Here is a 22,071-nt window from a genome sequence, read left to right as displayed (position 1 = left end):
AACAAGTCGCATGGTAAACTTGGCAATGTTTTACGCCGGATGCCCTTCCTGACGCAACCTTCTCAAACCGGGCTTGGAACCGGCACAGGGGTAGAGAAGGGAACAGGGAGCAGCCCGGAGTCGAACCCTGGTTTCACGGACGGAAGGCGCCGCAAACCAGCACGAGCTAAACCTGCTTGAATCATGCTCGAGTGTTTGAATAAAATAGTGGTTTATTTTATTTTGGTTTTTTTTTGTTTTAATTATTGACAATCTAAGTATCACATGTATAATTACAAACAGTGACCATATAATCAACATTACATCCCTCAGTAATGATGAGGAAATTTACATCCGCGATTCCCCATTTCCCATGAGTCTTATGGGGCTAAAGGCGGGTCTAACCCGGCTCGCCACAGTGTTGTACGTGTTTATGAGCAAGGAGCAACAGTGCATGGAGGGGCGAACGGAAGAACAGCTCTCCTTCCGCTTGTGTCGCGGCAGCATTATGGTGGTAACGGGGCTGGTTAAAAAAAAAAAAAAAAAAAAACCCCGGTAAAATAAAGCAGCGGCGACTGATAAGCGCGCGCCTCAGCGTGTGTCAGAAGTTTCCTTCCACAACAAACACTGTAGCTCCGCGGACGCCTCTGCGCTCCGCGCTCGCCAAGCGGGCTCTTTGTCTCCCCTTCCTATCTTCTCCGACACCCCTGGCCAGGGCAGCTCCAGGGAGGAGCGCTTCGTCCCCATTGCGACGGTGGACCGAGCAAATCGTGTCTGTGCAGAGCAATCGGACTTAATACTGTACGCTTTGTGGATGAGGGGCGGATACGTTGTTACGTGTGGGAGCCATCAGACTGACATCGGTCCTGCAGCTCAATGTGAACAAGCAGCAGGAGAACATGTCTCCAGCTCACACAGAGGCTGTGAGGTTTTCAATGCAAAATTCCGCTCAGTCCTTAGAAACCGTTAAAAACGATCACGTCTATTTGTGTTTCCAGTCGTGTCCCGACAAAATAAAGGCTGATGTTATTCCTACATTTTTACGTTCAGCTAAGCTGCAGATTGCAGCTTTTCCCGCATCGAATCATGTTCATCCAGGCTAAATGTTGTTAGTGCATGTTAGCCTTCCCCTAACCATACTTCGTTCTGCCACAAAAAAGCACTGACCACACAGATTAAAAATAAAATGATGAGCGAACAGGCGCTTCATAATAACCATAACAAAACAATAATAAACGTACGTTAAAAGATCATCTCGTATATTAAGGAGCTGCTAATAGATGAGCTAGTGTCACTATGACTCTGATTTAAATTCACTCCTGAGCATGCGCTGTTCTCTCCGTCGCGCAGCAGAGCGGCTTTTCCAAACCCGTTTGTGATGGTGGATTTTTTTCACGCTGCTTTTAACGATTGTTTTTAACTTGAAAGCTGCATCATAGTGTAGTGGCGATCACATGCACGTTGAGTCTAATGGCACCAAAGGATTCTGGGATGCGGCCGGGCATGTGTGTTTCTTTTTGTTGAACCATGACTGAAGTGTCCAAGACCTGAAGTCAGGTCCATGCTGTTTGGCTGCTAAGAGGTGTGTTGAAAAATAAGTGGCTTGTTGCGTGGAGTTGGATAGCGTATTCAACTCATACTCTCAGTCCGAAAGTAAGGTCATGGCGGCCGCCAATTAAATCTATAAATCAGCCGCGTCACTGAATAAGCCGCATGGCTGTGAGCGCTGGAAAAAAGTAGCGGCTTGTAGTCCGGAAATTACAGTAATAAGAAAGTTAAGACACTAAGAACACTCATCTTTGATTCAGGTCACAAAAATGTTGTTGTTGCTTTATATTCTGGAATAAAACTATGCCCTACACGTGATCACTCAAAATGCCATAACTTTCTCATTTCGATCCATCTGAATGATCTTTATACCATTGCAAAAGTTTATTTAACCCCTTTCCAGTAAAGTAAGGATCAGGGCAATCCAATGAATGTTTAATTTGTAGTCACATACCAAGATGGCACAGCGGTCAAGTGAGCCGACATCTGTGGAAGTGCGGTCTCGCTAGCCGTCACTGACTTTTTGCATGCATGTTTACATCATAGTTTACGGTACACACGCCCAGCGAGCTGGAAAGACGGTATAAAGCGCTAATATCACCCATGTCACTGTCTGTTACCCATTATCAAATAACATGTACTGTACTCTGAAATAAATGAGAGTTATTGCAAGCCCTATATTGTTATTTGATGTACAAATGTATTCATTTGGAATGTATTCTGTTCATTCCATAATGAACAGACATGCCGTGTTTTGTCTGAAATATAATCAGACAGATTCTGAAAGTGAGATTTATGACTGAAAGAATGTTTTGTGGGTTGTTGAGCATGACACGGAATGGAATCAAACAGAAATGAAGAAACTCCACGCAAAAGGCACATCTGGTCCTGTCAATTCTTTCTGAAGTTGCTTCATTTAAGGTGACGCAGAAATTAAAACCATAATCCAGTGAAATTTTTTTGTCACCTTTGGAAAAAGTGGTATTTTGGATGGTTCAAATGTTATACTATGACTACGTATAAGGAAGCCTGAATTGGTCTGTTATGTCAATATCTTTACTTTTCTACAGTCAATTTTCATCAAACTTGCTGTGATGTTAGTGAACAACATTATCAACCATAATCCAGTGAAATTTTTTTGTCACCTTTAAAAAAAGCGATATTTTGGATGGTTCAAATGTTATACTATGACTATGTATGAGGAAGGATGAATTAGACTATAATGTCAATATCTCTAATATTCTCCTGTCATCTTTCAGCAAACTTGCTGTGATGTTAGTGAACCTCATTGCCAAAAATAATCCAGTGTAATTTTTGCGTCACCTTAAATGAAGCAACTTTAGAAAGAGTTGACAGGACCAGATGTGCTTTTTGCGTGGAGTTTCTTCATTTCTGTTTGATTCCATTCCATGTCATGCTCAACTACCCACAAAACACTCTTTCAGTGTAAAATCTCACTTTCAGAATCTGTATGATTGATTATATTTCAGACAAAACACGTTATTTCTGGTAGTTATTATGGAATGAACAAACATGCAATCCAAATGAACACATTTGTACATCAAATAACAATATAGGGCTTGCAATAACTCTCATTTATTTCAGAGTACAGTACATGTTATTTGATAATGGGTAACAGACAGTGACATGGGTGATATCAGCGCTTTATACCGTCTTTCCAGCTCGCTGAGTAAGCCCTAGCTGCAGCCTGCAGAATTGCTCAACATAGAGGAATGCTGGAATGCTGAGGAATGTGAACACGCTGTGGAATGTTAACCCCGCCCACATTGAGCTCATCTGCTGTGGAATGTTAACCCCGCCCACGTTGAGCTCGTGCATTTGATTCACCTTCGTCAGTGCAGTTCTGATTGCAGGAAAGGGGAATAATCAGTGGAGCACATTTTGTGTCATTGGTAATTGTATGAGGAAAAAAGAGAACAGAGGGGAGGAAAATTTGAATGGTACAATGTTTTTTTCACTCAAAATAATGATTCAAGCCCCTCTTTCATGTAACACAATAAATTTCTGTTTGTTTTATTTAAAAATATTTATTTTAAAAGAATGTATCTACATTTAATTGACCTAAAACAAAATGTATTAATAGTTTCCCCTATAACTCCAGTACAGTGATCCCTTGCTATAACGCGGTTTGCTTTTTACGGTTTTGCTACTTCACGGATTTGCATCGTGCATTCTGTTCTGCATTCTGATTGGCTAAAAAGTCACTCCGCTTCTTCTCTACCTGTGCGTCAATAACGTTGCAGTTTAATATGTGCACGTACGTAAATCAGCTTGCCAAATTTTCATTACTACGTGCAAATTCTCTTGATGGTGGCATGTCGGTGTATAAGGATCTTTTTGCAAAGCAGAAAAAAGAGCGACAACGACTGCCTATCACTATGCTCTTCTCCCGAACAAACACAGCTGCACCGCGGGCTTCAAAAGAAGAAAACACTGCTGAGCGGAGTCAGGATGCAGCGGCTCAGTCTGTAGAGCAGTGAAATACACCTGAGTCACTACTTGTCCCACTGTATTTTGTATTTTTTTCATAATCATTTTAAATTTTCTCCCGTTTAATCCAATACTCGGGTCGGGGTGGGCGGGGCTAATCTCCGCGATTTGAAGCCTTCTGTTCACATTCATTAAAATTATTATTTGACAGTACAGTACAAAGTTATTTGTTGAAAAAAAGGTTTCTAAAGTACTTTTATTTGTGAAACAAATGCTTGAGCCTGTAAATTGGTTTGTTCTTTCTTTTCAATGTATAATAGAGTATTTAATTGTATAATAATAGTTTAAAAAAATAAAGGTTTCTACTTCACGGATTTTGCCTATCACGGGGTCTTTTTGGAACGTAACCCCCGCGAAAAACAAGGGTTTACTGTAATCCAAAATAATTGAGTTCAAGTAAGGGGCATGCTGTTGAATGCTGTTTTCCTGTTTCTCTTTATTTATTCTTTTTGCCGTCTTACGGCTACAATTTTTCACCTATTTTAACCATTCAACTATTAAAATGTTCAACTCCTTCGTCTAATGCCTGGTATGACTTTTGGTCCTTCAAATCCTTCGACTTTTCAAAAGTGAAAAATTTTGTTCGTTTTTTCCACGTAAAAAACGAACTGTGGCATGAAATCGTTTCAACTCAGCTTCTCCGAATAAGACAATTCACAACGAGCCTCATTTATGTAAATAACGAATCTATTTGTTTATACCGGCAGCTTTACAAAAGCACAACGCTTTTGGCTCAGTGGATTAGTTAGCGGGTTTAACATGCAGAGGTTCTGAGTTCAAGGCTGGCTTCAGACTGTTGATTCATATTTTTTTAACTTGCCTTTCTTGATAAAATTGAGTTCGACTAACTCAATTACCGTATATTTCGCTACATGGAAGAATTTTCTTTGAGGTGGGGTTACTCATATTTATTGGATGGAAATCCTGCCCACAATTAAATAGAGTTCATCCAATGAGTTATTTTTTTGAGTCCGTGAGGCCAGACAAAATGTATTAACTCCCTAATACATGCACATGGAAACTTGTAAAAGGCATAAGAAGACAGCAATCACTGTATAAATTCTCTAATTCAATTACATTTTTTATTTTTTTATTTAGCGCAAATTCGAACTACAGACGTCTCAATGGGCTTCATAACGGTAATTGTAAGGTAAACATCCAATGAAAAAGGGATCATGAATACAAAAAATGACTTAGGATAATACTAAACTTTAAAAAAAACAGACTAAACTAAACTGATATTCCTGCACTTAGATCCCCCCACCCCTTCACGGTAAGGAAAAACTCCTTAAAAACCGGTAGGTAGCAATATTGCACATGGACACTTGTAAAACCAAAGAAGAAGACGGGCTCTGCATGAGCGGGGTTTACATTCCACAGAGTGTTCACATTCCTCAGCGTTTCAGCATTCCACTATGTCGTGCAATTCTGCAGGCTTCAGCCAGGGGTAGTTGAGCTCGCTGGGCGTGTGTACCGTAAACTATCATGTAAACGCGCATGCAAAAAAGTCAGTGACGGCTAGCGAGACCGCCAGTGTTGCCAGATTGGGCGGTTTTCCGCCCAATTGGGCGGTTTTGGTTCTAAATTTGCGGGTAAAAATGGCTTTGGGCGGGTTTGCATAATTTGGGCGGTTTTAGGGTCTGTTCGGCGGGTTTTCCCACTCATGAATATATAATAGCGGACTACGTTAGGCTGGGTGGCTGTTGAAGTCTTATGTTCTGAAGCTCCGTGAACGCACCAGGCAGAGACGCTTTATGGGTTCTGTCATTTAACCTGTTGTTGGGGGTTTGCCGCCCCGCCCCTCCTCTTAGAAGTTGCGTTGTTTAAAGCTGACACCGCGGTCGCGTGTGGGCGGAGCTACGAGCTAACGTTATTGTCTGATCGCTGCATGTCTGTGTGTATCAATGCATGGTAGACACGGAGAATGTGGAGAGATCAGGTTTAATATTTTGGCGAGTTCTACTTGATAATCATGTTTCCATGTTTGAGTTCATGAGATCGTCCCAGAAAGTCTCTGCTTCAACTCCCGCAGGGAAAGCTGCGTCTGAATCTGACGCCGTGTTTCCATCTCTCTGACAGTTTGAAGCCAAAGCCCCTCCCCCGCCCCTCTACCTGCTTTTCCTCTCTACCTGTTCATATCCTCTGCAGCTCAGAGTTGTTTTCCCCCGCGCTCCTCCAGTGTGTCCAACACAGAGAGCGCTAAATACGGTCATCATAGCAGCAGGTTGACACGGTAGTAGTCGGGGTGCTTTGGCGCAAGGACAGCACAGGGATGGAAGAGGTTATACATAGGCTATAGCGAGTTAAGAAAATAAATGGAAGAAGGCCGGTCCGCTGAAGAAATATTCAATACCGTCTATTCAATACTCCTTTTATTAATAGTCTGAACTATCTTTGATTTTGAGAAATGTTTTATTTTGCAAAATCACCGCATCGGGTACTTAATCAGTCCAGTAGGGGAAAAAAATCTACAAAAGCTGTATATTGTTGTTACTCCCAATCATAGATAGATATGATTGTGCTTTTAAACTGGACAGGTAGCTGTGAAAAAGCCAGTCGAGTAATATCCCCTTTCTACATCTGTGATTTGTGAATGTGTAATTCATTTGACTTGATCTTATTTTTTGGTCTGGCGGGGTCTGGCGGTTTTCAGATGACTTTTGGGCTGGAAAACTGTGACTCTATCTGGCAACACTGGAGACCGCACTTCCACAGATGTCGGTTCACTTGACCGCGGTAAGATGGCGGACCGGAATACACCAACATAATCAGTCGTCGGTCCACTTTCATTTGTATCAGAATGTTCTAGAATATGAAGGCTGCATCTCCTTTGTTGAAGTGAACATACCTATTGCGTGGAGCTGAAGCCGTGGATTCCTGGTGATATCCAGCAGTCTGCGCTGGCGACAGAGCTCCTGCTCGTACTGGACGATGGTTCCTTCACAGTGTCTGAAGATTTCTTCAGCAGCAGCAGCTAGTCGCTCGCTGATAAACTCTCTCAGAGACAGAAGTGAAGACATCGTTACGCAGCTGCTCCGATCTTCAGCTCGAACTCCCACTACTAACCTACGATAACACCGCCGTCCTCGTCACCGTAGCTCCAAACATCTGCTGGTCTCACAATCACAAACAGGTTGTCCTTACATTTAAAAATTATTCGCTAATTTACGACACTTTAGAAAATGCTGAGAGTTAAGACACAAACCGTGTATCGTTCTTTCTGTACAAAGTAACTCACAAACGTCCAAACAAAACACCATTGTCCTCTGAAAACATGCTAAGACGGCTAACGCCTCGTACTGTTTACTTCCGGGTCACATGACCTAAAAACCAACAACTTTAAAATCACAAATAAAGTGAAGCTGAATCTTTTTTTAAATGGATCTACAAAAGTATAACTCGCTTACCCAGGAAGTATTAATATTAAATACAACTTATGAAAAACAAAAACTTGCTGTTTTGCATAAATTATAGATATGATTTAAATGCTTCAACTTAAATGTACTGGGGGGTATTCAAGAAAGATGAAAGTCAGTGTAGTTTAAACATTCTTCCTGGAATTCCCCCCTGGAGAGATAAAAAAAAAGCATTGTTTTCATTTTGAGACTGAATAGAGACTGAAGGTTGTTTTTTCTTCTTGGTTTTCGACTGTCCTGGGGGGTATTCCAGGTTTAAACTACCCTGACTTTAACCCTGAACTATGGCTGACATCCGCATGAACTTGTTTACTCTAGGCATGTCGGTTCCAACAGACCGAATATGAGTTAGCGTAATAACGCTCGACTTGGTAATCCTGGGTTAACGCGCGTGCACGGCAAGTACATAAAGACATTCTCAATAGACCTTTTTCACACTTCCGCATTTTTCGACCGGAAATACGGCAATGACGTGTAAAACAACTTCCTGTTAGCATAGCGGCACTTATGAAGAATGGCAGAGTCGAAGAGTTGCAGTCTCTGTTGTGTTCCAGGCTGTTCGTCTTCCAACCAAAAACAGCCCGGCCTTTCATTTCATTATTTTCCTGTGGATCCAAACCTGAAACCCAAATGGATACAGGCGATCCGAAGAGAGGAAGGGCATAGTTTTAATGTAAACACAGGTAGCACCGTCTGCTGCCGGCACTTGCTCCGGATTGTGGTGCGGCTGCGTCGTTCGTCGCCTGAAGAGTGGTGTCGTCCCGAGTATTTTCTCTTGGAACAACTTTACTGATCCTTTGAGAAGGTAGTCAGTATATGACAGAACCTCAAACGTCAGGCTATGCAGCTAAGCTGTGAAGATGGCGACATGGTGGCTAAGCTAAGGCAGTAAAGATGGATCACGACTATGTGACACACCCACCTCAGGTAAGGTTGTTCATAATGTGTTTAGTTATAGTTAGTCAACTATGTGTACCGTTATTGGATAAATGCATTTCTACTTGAACATATTAATGTTTATAATAAAAGCTGTTCATGCTCTCACCTATTTTAATTACATGTATTTAATTAATATTGAGTATTTTGTCATTTTGTATTTTCCTTAACAAAAATAAATGAAATGTATTTGTAATTAAATACTTAACATACTTTTCGAAACATGATTACTGTGTTGTGTTGAAAGGTAGCAAAAAAATGTTAAGACTGATTTTTAATTTCTTTATCTTTACAGGTACTCTGGAAGAGGCTTTGGATTACATCCATGACTTGGAAGCCAAGTTCCCTTGCTGGAGCCAGGAGACGATGTCATGGCAGACAAAGAGTTCCTCGTTCAAGACCTCCTTACTGACATTGGATCTAAGCTCATCATTCCACCTTTTAAGCTTTCAGCTCAATTCAGCAAGGAGGAAACGGAACAAACCCAAGCCATTACCTGCCTCAGAATTATGGTGGAAAGTGTGATCAGTAGGATAAAGTCCTTTCACATCTGGGACTCTCCCGTGCCGCTCACACTGATGGGCAGTGTGAATCTAATCTGGCTAAACTGCCGTGTTTTGGCAAATTATCAAGGAGTGAATTAATGTTTGGTATGTAAATAATGTATAATGTGCAAATAGTATGGAAAAAATTAGTGTTTCCACATATTCTTAAAATCTAATTAAATATAATTGTTATATTCTTAATATTTTTCTGTTGAAATGTGACTTTGACTTAACAAAAAAATTTGATGAACAAATAAAACAATTTTGGTCAAAATTGTGCCTCATTTAATTTTTTGGTATGCGTAACAACAACTGATTAATCACAACACAAATACCATCAAAGATTTACAATAAAAAATAACATTACAGATCATCAACAGTAAGACAGAAGGCTGAACTGATTGTTAAAGACAAGATAAGTGTAATTTAAGGTATGCATTCATGCATTTGCCATAATAATATATATCCAATTTCTCTTTCATTCCATCTCAGAAACCCCATCCAACACAACCATGAGAGGTTGGGGCTGCACCTGGCATAATTTGCTTCCAGATGCCATCATATATGGATCTGGCTGTGGTCCTACACAAGAGAAACACAAGATTATTGGTCACACAAAAAAGTTAGACATAAGTGCATAACTACATTTAAATTTAATTCATTAAATCTGCTTTAACCATAATTTGGTTAGTCATAAGATTAAAAAAAACTTACTGTCACAAATTAACAAAAAGTTAAATGAATCACCTGTATGCCTTGTACAGTGTGGACCTCTGACCGTCCCTGCCAACTGTTTTGGGTTTTTGCACCACCAGCTCACTAACCGGTTCAGGATGGATTACCTTATAAGTAAAAGGCAAAAAGCAATTAGTCTGTAGTCACTACTGGGGTGTTTTTTATAATAATTTACAACTATTATGGATACACATCCGTTCTTAAATCATAATGACAATTTTATCACAAACCCACCTGTGTTCTTGGTCTGTGCCATCTTTGCAAGCCACTCGTGCAGGCCAGGGGGGGTGGAGCAGCCTGCAGACCCAGCTGTGAATAATGTGCGGTCTGGAACAGGATGGCAAGTATGTGATTGCAGAATCCTTTATCAGCCGCACAACTGCAGGAGAAAGCTTTCAGGTTGGCACTTTCTGCATCCAGTAATATCTAGACACAATAAATTAATAGGTTAAAATTAAGACATACTTATGTTGCTACATCAATGTAACATTAAACTATGACTTTCAGTAGGGTGACCAGATTTGAGTTTGTAAAAAAGAGGAGTGAAGTGAGTTTTTGAGATATTTCATTTAGAGTAATTGGTGTGCAGAGCTGCATAGATAAAAAGAAAATATGATCACATTTCATCTATGTTCAATGTTATTTTATTATATAAGTATCAAAAAAGAGGACATGTCCAGGAAAAGAGGACATCTGGTCACCCTACTTTCAGAAAAATAATACTAACAGTAAGTGAAGAAAGTGCCGCAACCGCAGCAAAAATAATGTACACACAAACGGGCAACTTGAATGTCGATAACATTTCTTATTTACAGCTTCACTAAATTTTTGGTTGTTATGTTAATCTTATGCCATTTCACTTAAACATACACACAACATATTCAGTACGATGTGTTATACCTTATATTACAAATAACACAGGATTTACAGTTGACGTAAAAGAGTTATAACCGGTGATGCGGCTATGGCTAAGCTAGCCGAAGCTTACCTTGATCTTCTTCTTTCTCTTTCGGCTTTTCCCATCAGGGGTCGCCACAGCGAATCATCCTTTTCCACCTCACTCTATCATGAACATCTTCTACCCTAACATTAGCCAACTTCATGTCCTCTGTCAAGACATCCATGTATCTCCTCTTTGGCCGTCCTCTTGCCCTCCTGCCAGGCAGCTCCATCTCCAACATCCTTCTACCAATATATCCACTATCCCTCCTCTGAACATGTCCAAACCATCTCAGTCTGGCTTCTCTGACTTTGTCGCTAACACAGGCAACATGAGCCGTCCCTCTGATGTACTCGTTCCTTATCCTGTCTAACCTGGTCACTCCTAAGGAGAACCTCAACATCTTCATCTCCGCTACCTCCATCTCAGCCTCTTGTCTCTGTCTCACTGCTACCGTCTCTAACCCATAGAGCAGAGCTGGTCTCACCACTGTCTTGTACACCTTTCCTTTGAGTCTTGCTGACACTCTTCTGTCACACAACACTCCTGACACTTTCCTCCACCCGCTCCAACCTGCCTGCACTCGCCTCTTCACCTCTTTTCCACACTCCCCATCACACTGAACTGTTGACCCCAAGTACTTAAACTCCTGCACCTTCTTCACCTCAGCCCCCTGTAACCTAACGCTTCTACCTTGATCCCTCTCGTTCAGACACATGTATTCTGTCTTACTACGACTGACCTTCATGCCTCTTCTTTCCAGAGCAAACCTCCACCTCTCTAGCTGTTCCTCCACCTGCTCTCTACTCTCACTGCAAATTACGATGTCATCCGCAAACATCATTGTCCAGGGAGATTCCTGTCTTACCTCGTCTGTCAGCCTGTCCATCAGCATAGCAAACAAAAAAGGACTCAAAGCTGATCCTTGGTGTAGTCCCACTTCCACCTTGAACTCCTCTGTCTGACCTACAGCACATCTCACCACCGTCATACTTCTCTCATACATGTCCTGAACTACTCTGACATACTTTTCTGCCACTCCAGACGACCTCATACAGTACCACAGCTCCTCCCTCGGCACCCTGTCATACGCCTTCTCTAAATCTACGAACACACAATGCAGCTCCTTCTGACCTTCTCTGTACTTTTCCATCAACATTCTCAAAGCAAAAATGGCATCAGTGGTGCTCTTACGGGGCATGAAACCATACTGCTGCTCACAAATCTCCACCTCTTTCCTAAGCCTGGCTTCCACTACTCTTTCCCACAGCTTCATTGTGTGGCTCATCAACTTTATTCCTCTATAGTTGCTGCAGTTCTGCGTGTCACCCTTGTTCTTAAAGATCGGAACCAGAACGCTTCTCCTCCATTCCTCAGGCATCTTCTCACTCTCTAGAATCCTATTGAAAAAACTCGTTAGAAATTCCACTGCTGTCTCTCCTAAGCACTTCCATACCTCCACAGGTACGTCATCAGGACCAACGGCCTTTCCGCTCTTCATCCTTTTCAGAGCCTTCCTAACCTCATCCTTTCCAATCTCTGCTACTTCCTGCTCCACAACAACCACATCTTCCTCCCTTCTTTCCCTGTCATTTTCCTCGTTCATCAGCTCCTCAAAATACTCCTTCCATCTTTTCTGTACACTCTCCTGGGTTGTTAGCACCTTTCCGTCTCTGTCCTTAATCACCCTTATCTGTTGCACGTCCTTCCCATCTCTGTCTCTCTGTCTGGCTAGCCTGTACAAGTCCTTCTCTCCTTCCTTTGTGTCTAACCTGTCATATAGCTCATCGTAAGCTTTCTGTTTGGCCTTTGCCACCTCTCTCTTCACTCTACGCTGCGCTTCCTTGTACTCCTGTCTACCTTCCTCAGTCCTTTCTACATCCCACTTCCTTTTAGCCAACCTCTTCCTCTGGACGCATTCCTGTACTTCCTCATTCCACCACCAAGTTACATAAATCCTGCAGCCTTTAACCCAAGTGTTCTCAATCTGCTTACGTATCCTGAGAAGCCTGGCATGTTTGGCGATTTCAGCATTCCTTCTGGTCATATGGTCGTTCAGATAAGCAGCCGAACCTTTCAGATTTTTATGTTGATTCATCAGAGTTAGCTTGTGTTTTTTAACTTTAATATTGGGAGTTGGGTCATCTAGACCCACTAGAAAGCGCACTGAACCTTTTTCTCTTCAATGATTTGTGAACCTCACTGGTTTCCATGGATTACATGAAATCTTTCCACCTTTATCCACCTTTGTCATGGTAGGGAGAACACGTCAATGTAAGGGTGGGTCATTTAAGATAGTACAAGGGTTAACCCTTGTGCTATCTTAGATGTTAAAGGTTAATGCAGGATGCTACCTAACTTTCTGTTGTTGACATAAACTATGCAGTTATTCAAAGAGCACCCTATTTGCTTACCCATACACATTATTGAACTCGTTATGATAGGATACAGCCCTCTTCACATTGGTAGACATCAGTAATACATTATTTTGTTTCTGTCCTAAAGGACAGCCAGTACTGGTTTGCCTTCACGTATGGCGAACAAAGATACACTTAATCCAGACAACCGCAAGGTTATCCAGAAAGCCCTACTATTTATTCTCAAGTAATGACAGCGAGCATGAAAATTTGAAAATGACTTCCCCTGTAAACTGGAAACCTGAAGCAGACAAGGTCTATTGTGACATAAAACAGGCTCTTGTGTCCACAATAGCCTTAGCGCTACCTGGTTATAGTAAACCTTTTGTACAAATGGTAAACTGCAAAGGTCATTTTAAGACCTCAGACCAACAACATTAAGCAAAAATGAGGCCTGTAGCTTATATCTCCACAAAATTAGTGGCATGTGCATTACCACACTGCATTAGAGCATTAATTGCAGCACTAATGGTAGTAGAAATAAGTGCAACAATAGTCGTGTTCCACCCACTGACCCTCAGGGTTCCACATGCTGTGTCAGCATTGCGCTACCGGCAAACTAAACTTTTTGTTGCCCGTTATGAGGCGACACTTATCCTGCATGTCCACATTATGTGGTAACGCTTTATAATAAGAGTCCTTAATAAACTATTTATAAGACATTAACCACTATGTTTCATTAAGCTACTAATAAATACATTAATTAGCATTTGAATAATGTCTTAGAACTGACTTACAAGTTTAAATAAGCTGTTTATAAGCAGCTTAACACCACATTACTCATGCTTGTTAATTTCTTACAAATAGTTTATTAAGGACTCTTATTATAAAGATTTACCGAATAAAGAACTATATACAACTGGTGCAATTTAAAGCTCGAAGCCCACGAAGACCACCATTGCAGTAATATTGGGCTATAAAAATAAAACTGAATTGAATTGATAATTCTCAAAGCTTACACTACAACCATGTGACATAATTTCACTCGAAGCTATGAACACATCAGCATTGAAAAGCTGATTGCCCACCTTAACCTTCAGATTGAGTACCAACAGGAGACCAACAGATGTTTGGAAGAAAAAAATGGAGGGCCTGCAGGAGAAAAAGAAGGATCTTTTAGCAGAAATAGACAATTTTTCCTTAAAGAACCTGGAGTTATGTGAGGAGCTGACACACATAGACGACCTGGCAGAAGGGAGCTGGAGAAGGAAGGGGTTTTGGAAACAGCTGACATGGTGCTTCTAGAAGCTAAACATGAAATCCAAATGCAGTAGAAGGACTTGGAGGATGTTATTACAAAGACAAGAAGGAAGCAGTCTGAAGGTGAATTTAAAAGAGGCCCTCTCAAAGATGAGCTGGTGGAGCTCAAATGTCAGGACCAGAAGATGGAGGGACTAATTAACTTCCTGAACAGGGAGAAAAGTAGAAGGCAGGACAAAGTGGAGTTTGCCCCCTTCTGTAACAGACAAAACAAAGGTGCAGCTATGCATGAAAAACCTTTGACAAACTTCCTATAGTAAGAGGCCAGACCCAGGAAACTCTTCAAGTCAAATGCAGATGTGGGTGTAGGCCAGTCTCGAACTGCTTAATAAATAAATAATTGGTACTTTATTTATCCCACAATGGGGAAATTCTTCTCCGCATTTGACCCATCCCCTGGGAGAGCGGTGAGCTGCAGCCTAACTGTGCTCGGGAGGCAGTAGCGTTAAGGGGCTTGCCTAAGGACCCTCACTGGGTGATGTGAATTGCTCGCCATTGATATGGTAAGTGCCCCCAGGGCGTTACAGAGGCCAAAAGGGAGAACCTTGAAGTGCCAGAGGCCCCCACCAATAACAAAGGCAGTTTTGGGTTTTTTTCGGGAGCCAGGGGTACCTGCCAGTACCCACTGCGCAGATCCAGAGAGGAGAACCAGGATGATGCCGCTACTGCATCCAGAGTCTCATTGATGCGTGGGAGAGGGTTGGGGTCTTTCCTGGTTACTTTGTTAAGGGCTCTAAAGTCCACACAAAAACGCCATTCATTTTTGTTTTTCTTTGGCACCATGACGACTGCTGAAGCCCATGGACTTGTGGATGGCTCAATCCAATTGCATCTCCTCCAGGGCTTTTTCCGCCGCAGACCGTCTAGCCAAAGGAAGCCTTCGGGGTCTGGTTCTAATGGGCTGGGCGCCAGCTGTGTCAATGTCATGCTTGATGAGGTCAGTCTGACCCATATCATCTTCAGACACAGAAAAATGGTCTTTAAACTCAAGCAGAAAACTCCACAGCAGCTCTTGCTCGTCAGGTGACAGACCCTCGCAGTTCCTCTTCCATACGTCCCTCACCGCCGCAATCTTTTCTGTGTCTGCAGGTGTGCTATTTATAGATGGTTCATTTGGCTCATCTGGATATACATTAGGGACAGAGCTCTTCCTTTCATTTGAATCAGACTTGGTCTTCTTCAGTCATGGACAGAGTGTGAAGCACATGGGACCCGATCTAGAGGAAATATGGGTCATCTGGATAACATATCCATCAGACAATGTAAGGGTTCCTCTCTTGGTATCAATAACACAGCCCTGGGCCCGCAAAAAATCAAGGCCTAGTATGCATTCTTCCAAGTCAGCAACCCACACAGGCCAATCCACTCTCTGGTTTCCCACCTCCAGAGTCAATACAGCCTCCCCCTGCATGGAAGTCCGTTCTCCAGTAACACAGTAACAGTCTGAAGCATGACAGCGGTAGGAAGGATGGCTGTCTTATTCCTCACCACTGCAGGGGTAAACAATGTTGCAGATGAGCCTGTGTCCACTAGAGCTGAGCATGACACTCCATCAACACTTATAGTTGTGAACCAACAGTCACCAACCCAGGTTCGACCGGGTCACAAGTCTCTCAGGTTGGTCTTCTTTGCCCCGGTCAGCAGTCCATTTCTGTGTGTCCAATCGGGACGGTTTTTTGGGGTGCCGCATTGTCCCACTTATGCGGTCCCGTTCCCGTTTCCCTGGTTGTGAGGACAGTCACGAATCAAGTGGCCAGGTTTCCCACAACCCCAGCATGCTCTGGTTCAGCTCCAGTCTCTTTGTGGGCGGGCCTTGGACACCTGTTCATTCCTCAGTATCATGGCTCTCACTAACTCCTCTGCCCATGCAGAGGAGCTGACCGACACCACTGGTGTCATTCTGGTTCTTCCTGAATGGCTGGGGGCATGTGAGTATAAATCTAGTGGACTAATCTTTCAATGTCAACAGCCAGATCTCTTAATTGCTCCCCTGAGCGGCGGTGTCGGCTGCACAACTCTGAGCGAAGGAGGCTGGCTGTGGAGCATTGGCCAAATCTCCTCTTCAATGTGCCCACCAAAGCATTATAGTCACACCTGTCCTCCGGTGTCAGCAGCAGTAAGCAGGACAGGGCATCGCCAGTGAGGCACATCGCTAACTGCAGGGCTTTCTCCTCATTTGACTAGCATGCAGCACGAGCTGACAGTTCAAACTGTGCTTGAAAAGCTTCTCAATCCACCATGCCGTCATATCTGGGCGTTTTCATTGATGGGGGAAGAGAATAGTGAAGCTCTTACCGTTCCTGCCCTCGGACGTGAATCTTGAAGCGCAGGCTTTTTACAGCGACCCAATCCAGCATCGGCAGCCAAGCTAGCAACGATCTGCTTCACCCGCTCTTTATGTTCTTTTTCCTTGTCGCTGTCCTCCATTCCGTGAGCTCCTCTCACCTCCTCACGCTTGCAGAACGTATCCGCGGGAAACATTGTGCACTAACCTCAGTTAGTTACCTCAGTTAGACGTTCAGCGGTTGTGGAAGAGAGTTCTTGAGAGATTGACTAACTGAGAGCCAACCCCTCTCTGCATAATGCGTTCAAGTAACTCTGGAACTTAGGAACGACCAACAGCCACCCAGTCCAACTCAGTCCGCTACAATACAGTGATCCCTTGCTATATCACGGTTTACTTTTCACGGTTTCGCTACTTCACGGATTTGGATTGTGCATTGTGTTCTGCATTCTGATTGGCTAAAAAGTCACTCAGCGAGTAGCTCAAGAATGGGACCCTTTGATGAGCCGTTCATTACAGTTCTCCAACATAATCGATGGTGGCATGTCGGTGTATAAGGATCTTTAGCAAAGAAGAAAAAAGAGCGACAACAACTGCCTATATCACTATGTTCCTCTCCCGAACAAACACACCTGCAGCTGCACCGCGGGCTTCAGAAGGAAAAAACGCTGCAGAGGATGCAGCGGCTCAGTATGAAGAGCAGTGAAAAAGAAGACCGGAGTCACTATCTGTCCCACTGTACTTTTTTATTTTTTTCATAATCATTTTAAATTTTCCTCCGTTTAATCCACTCGGGTCGCGGTGGGCGGGGCTAATCTCCGCAATTTAAAGCCTTCTGTTCTTATCGATGATTGAAATTATTATTTGACAGCACACTACAGAAGTTATTTGTTGAAAAACGTTTCTAAAGTACTTTTATTTGTTAAAAAAACAATTGATTTAGCCTGTTAAATGGTTTGTTCTTTCTTTTCAATGTATAATAGTGAATTTCATTGTATAATAATTGTAAAAAAATAAAGGTTTCTACTTCACGGGTTTTGCTTATCACGGGTTCTATTTGGAACGTAACCCCCGCGATAATCAAGGGATCACTGTATATAACTTATCCAATTTTGCCACCTTAAATGAAATACTTCTACTGGTAACAAGTAATTGAATTAAATTTATTCAACCTAATTTCTTACATCTATAAAACTCAATAATTGTTCATACAACTCAAATTTACATATTTATTTATGTCATATTACTCCAATTCAATTAATATTTTTGTCATCTTGATGAATTATAATTCTTGAACTCTCATATGTTTAAGTTTGAGCCGGCAGATATTCTCATTTTTATAACTCTAAAAAGAACAAAATGCAATGCTCTTTGTACAGGCAATAATAAACAGTTAGATTAACAATGTAAAAAAGTTAATTTTTCCAACATCCATAAAAAGTACTATCTGAGCTTCTTCATCCACTAAATTATATTCGAATGGACACGCCATGCTCCTTCACCTCTCTGAAAACAAACTAACCTTCAACTAAACCTGCTCCAGACCAGGTTATGTTCAGAGCATGAGTTGCCATGGCAACTTGACATACCCTGAAACATACCTCCATTTCTGGAACCGAAAGCTGAGGTTATCAACTTCCTTAGCCTCAAACTTACCGTGGGAGCTAGCATAACCTGCTTCCTGGAATAACCCCCTGATCTTAGATCATTTCAAATTGCAGATCTGACACTCATCTCCACTTCCTCTGATTCCTCCAACTCTCTGCTGTCCACCTTCAAGAAACAGAGTCCACTCAGAATATCCATGCAGACCAGCTGCTGCTTCTACTCCGCGCTCCACCAGGATGAGCATCAGAAGTGCAATCCACATCCCTCCCACCTGTGAAGAGAGAGCATAGAGGTAGAGTGTCTCTGCATCCACAGCTGTCAGACCAAGATTCAGCATAGCAGCAGAAAGAGCAGCAGCAGCTTAAGTCCTGTTCAGAGGAGTAGCTTCCTGTTATCTTCATCTGTTGGAGCTTCTGTTGCTCTGATTGGCTGACTATCGTCCTAAAGCCTGTAATGATTCAAGTCAAGTCAAGTCTACTTTATTTATAAAGCGCTTTTAAAACAAACCAAATGAATGAGGAATGTGTCAGAATTAAGAGCGCAGTTGTAGCGCACTTGTGATTTGCGTCAGCAGAATGGAGCACACGCAGAAGCACATTTGAGCAGTTTTAATCACAGATTTTTGAAGTTGTAACTCTAAATGAACACATGCAAATGGAAATTTGTCAGTTCACAGCAGAAGATTTTTACACACAGATGCAGATTTTTGATGCACAAGTATTCACATTCTATATTACTAGTTCTCAAATCAAATCTACAAGTGCGTTCTTTTTGGAGCATTTTTACCTAGGGATGTTTTTGAAGATTCTTGCAGATGTAAAACTAATTTTCTTAATGCCCCAAACATGAAGAAGATCAGGAATTCTGAGTATATTTTCTGCTACTTTCATGACTTTTACTGACTGAAACTCCTGAAGCACGGTAAGTCATTTTAGAGAATGTTCATCTTCACATGAAAATGAAGACCCCAGACTGCTCATAACTTAACACCAGCATCTTTAAAAACATGAACTTTTCCTTATCAGTAGACAGAGGAACAGCATAGTGAGACAGCAGAAGGTTTGGGCGACTTGACTTGAAGAGTCAGTGATGGAAATGCAGCTTGTAAGGAAGATCAAAGGCCAAAGTTCTTTGACGTGGCAGAAAAGGGAAGATTGCTTTCATCTGAGCATTATTTCCCAGAATGCAACATAATTTAGTTAGAAACTCTTTGATAGTTTGTAACAAATCATGAAAGACGTGAAAAAAATCTGCTGTAACTACAGAAACAACAAACCTGACAGAAGGGATTTCATCTAACAATTAAAGTTAGATTACAACAACGTTAGATTACAACAACATTATAAAAAATATGTAGAAAACATCAAACAACAACAAAAAATCATATTTTTTTTCTTACAACAGTTTTTGTAATGCCTTTGAATCAAAGCATAACGGAAACATGAAGACAGAAGAAATTGGAAAAACATCCAGCTAACTCCATGGAGGTGCAGCTTCAAGCCACAAAATTGTGCCTTTTCAGATTCAAGCCCTTTCAGATGCATTTGGGCTCCTCCATCTCCTCCATGAGACAAACCTTTTTTGCTTAATTAACTTTCCTCAAAAGTGCTACACAGTCGTGTAGGACTGGGAAGCTGCCATCTGCTGCTGCATTTCTGCTCTTACTCCACTAGATGGAGACTTAGAGCAGCACAAGCTGCTACTTTAATCTCAAGCATTTAATTGTTCCATTTAAAAACTACAACTTATTATTACCCGTATCTGATAATATTTTTGATAAATAAGACCATAACTACAGACCAGATAATTTAGAAATGATGTTGGTAAGAACTAATCAGAGAGAAGTATGATGAAAAGGTTGGATTAGTTTGACAGGCTGTGATCTATCCAGGGGCCTTCCGCTCCTTAAGGTGTCCCGTGACAGTTACAGCTGATTTGTATTTCATTAAGCTCCTATTTAAGGTGTGGTTTGTCTGTGTTCTGTATCGGAGCGCCTTTTGTATCTATGCTCACTTCGAGTCTGTTCGCGTTTGGCATTAAAGCCTTTTCTGGAGTCGTGTCCTTCCTGCTCCTGGGTTTTCTCCCTTGGCCTAACCGTCACAATAAGCTCGCGGCTCTCTTTCTATATATTGTCAGAAATTTAGAAATAAAACAGATCACAGCACTGAGATGATTACAAACATGCAGCAGTTCAGCACTGACGACCTACATGTATGTGTATCCTGACCTTCATCAGCAGAGTGATCATATAAACCACTAAAGAGCTTCCACGGCCTTCCACAGACTTTATTTGACTGTCAATGATGTTTTTAAACATTTGAATTTAATTTAAATCTGAGATGGAGAAGAAGGGTGGAACAGACTATGATTCCATCTGAGAGACAAACGTTTGGTCTTATAATGCCACAGCAATCAGCCTGGGCTGTGTCTGACATCTGCCCTCTTTATTATTTTATCATTAGTTATTTAAATAGAGCAATACACGTCATTTTAGCATAGCTAGCACACAGATATGCCAGAATTAGCACAAAACCTCAATGACGTTGTTGTCCTAAGGCAGGTAAAAGCAAAAGAAACATACAGACATTGCAGAAAAAGGTGCACCTGCATTGCTGTTGTGCTACCATGAAATACAAGTTTGGTATTGCAGATTTAGAAAATCACAAACCCTTTCAGATTTATTTACACTGAAGTACTTCCAAATTTTTGAGCGCATAAGCCTAACTCCTCCCTACGAGACAGACCGGATAGAGATTACAGATCAGGTAGCGACAGTTGACACATTTTTTTCTGTTGTCTTGACCTCCTCAGGTGAGGTGGGGATATAGTGCCCCACAAAGTTCCTGTTGAGATTTGTGATCCAAAATGAACTACACAATTGTGCATGACTACCTGGCAGTTTAATATATTTTAAAAAAATGAAGACAAAACTTGCATCAACAATTTCTTTATAGTCAATTGGTCAATGTTTTCCAAATAGAGTTGACAGCCCTAATTCACACTGGGAGCTGCCCAGTACAACCAGTCAGAGCCACACAACAGAATGAAGGACATTGGCTCCAGGGCACTTGAGCAGGGGTCTGAATCTTAATAAATAGTAAGAGCTGCTGGGACTCAGTCAAAATGAGCTGAAATATGCAAACGTGCAGTGAACTGTTGGTTCACAGTGGATCAGCAGGAAAAGTAAAGCTTTTCCATGATGGGAATTGTTGGTTTATTATTCACATCCACATCTGACTTCATGGACCTCATGTTAGTATCTTTATGCACAGACAGGATGGAGCTGATTGTTGACAATTCTCCACAGAGTGGACGAGGAGAGCTCAGAGACTCCCAATGGTCAGTCTGTCCAGCAGCATCAAACACAGCTGGACTTCATATCTCTGGTCTGTGTATGGACAATAACTATTTTTCCATAATTCTGTTTACAGTTATCTCCATGCTGTACTTTGTAGACCAGTGGATTGTCATTGTGACCAACATGGAGCTCATGTTTGCACTGATGAAGAACACAGAGAAATTCCCGAGGAGAAAGAAGCAGGAGAAGCTGGCTGATCGACTGTAGAGTAGGGAGAGGATTTCTTTCTGAAGGTTTCGCCTGCTGGATAAATGATGATTTACTAATGTCTCAACACATGGAACAACAACAAATGCTGTTCTGTTCTGACCAGTTCTGGCTTCTCTACACTGGCTGCATGTCCATTTTAGAATTCTTTTTAAGATTATTTTATTTGCTTTTAAATCTTTAAATGGTCTGGCTCCGCCTTACCTCTCTGAGCTGCAACAGCTGCATTACCCTCCCTGCTCGCTTAGATCAGCTGACTAGCTGCTCCTCGTTGTGCCAAGGACATGGCGGAAACATAGCGGATAGGGCATTTGCCATTGCTGGCCC

General features: G+C 41.9%; 1 protein-coding gene across 6 annotated transcripts in view; it reads right to left on the bottom strand.

Moving 5' to 3' along the window:
- LOC105355587 (gastrula zinc finger protein XlCGF8.2DB) overlaps positions 1 to 16,913 on the bottom strand; it is a 31,022-nt gene extending 14,109 nt beyond the window's left edge. Inside the window, exons 1-4 of one of the 6 annotated variants that reach the window (XM_023964627.1) lie at positions 16,583 to 16,913; positions 14,056 to 14,119; positions 7,105 to 7,149; positions 6,887 to 7,035 (exon numbers count right to left, since the gene is read on the bottom strand). Coding sequence is in view for 1 of the 6 variants with exons in the window: in XM_011483294.2 (XP_011481596.1) it covers positions 6,887 to 7,058 (172 nt within the window). In the remaining 5 variants the exon portion in view is untranslated. Of the gene's footprint in view, positions 1 to 6,886; positions 7,892 to 14,055; positions 14,120 to 16,582 lie in introns of those variants that run through there. The other 5 variants (XM_023964625.1, XM_023964635.1, XM_023964619.1 and 2 more) reach the window with 5 other exon arrangements.
- Positions 16,914 to 22,071: the final 5,158 nt, after the last annotated feature.

Source organism: Oryzias latipes, chromosome 2 (assembly GCF_002234675.1).
Source record: "Oryzias latipes chromosome 2, ASM223467v1".
Classification (NCBI taxonomy): domain Eukaryota; kingdom Metazoa; phylum Chordata; class Actinopteri; order Beloniformes; family Adrianichthyidae; genus Oryzias; species Oryzias latipes.
This window is presented reverse-complemented; position numbering and strand designations above follow the sequence as displayed.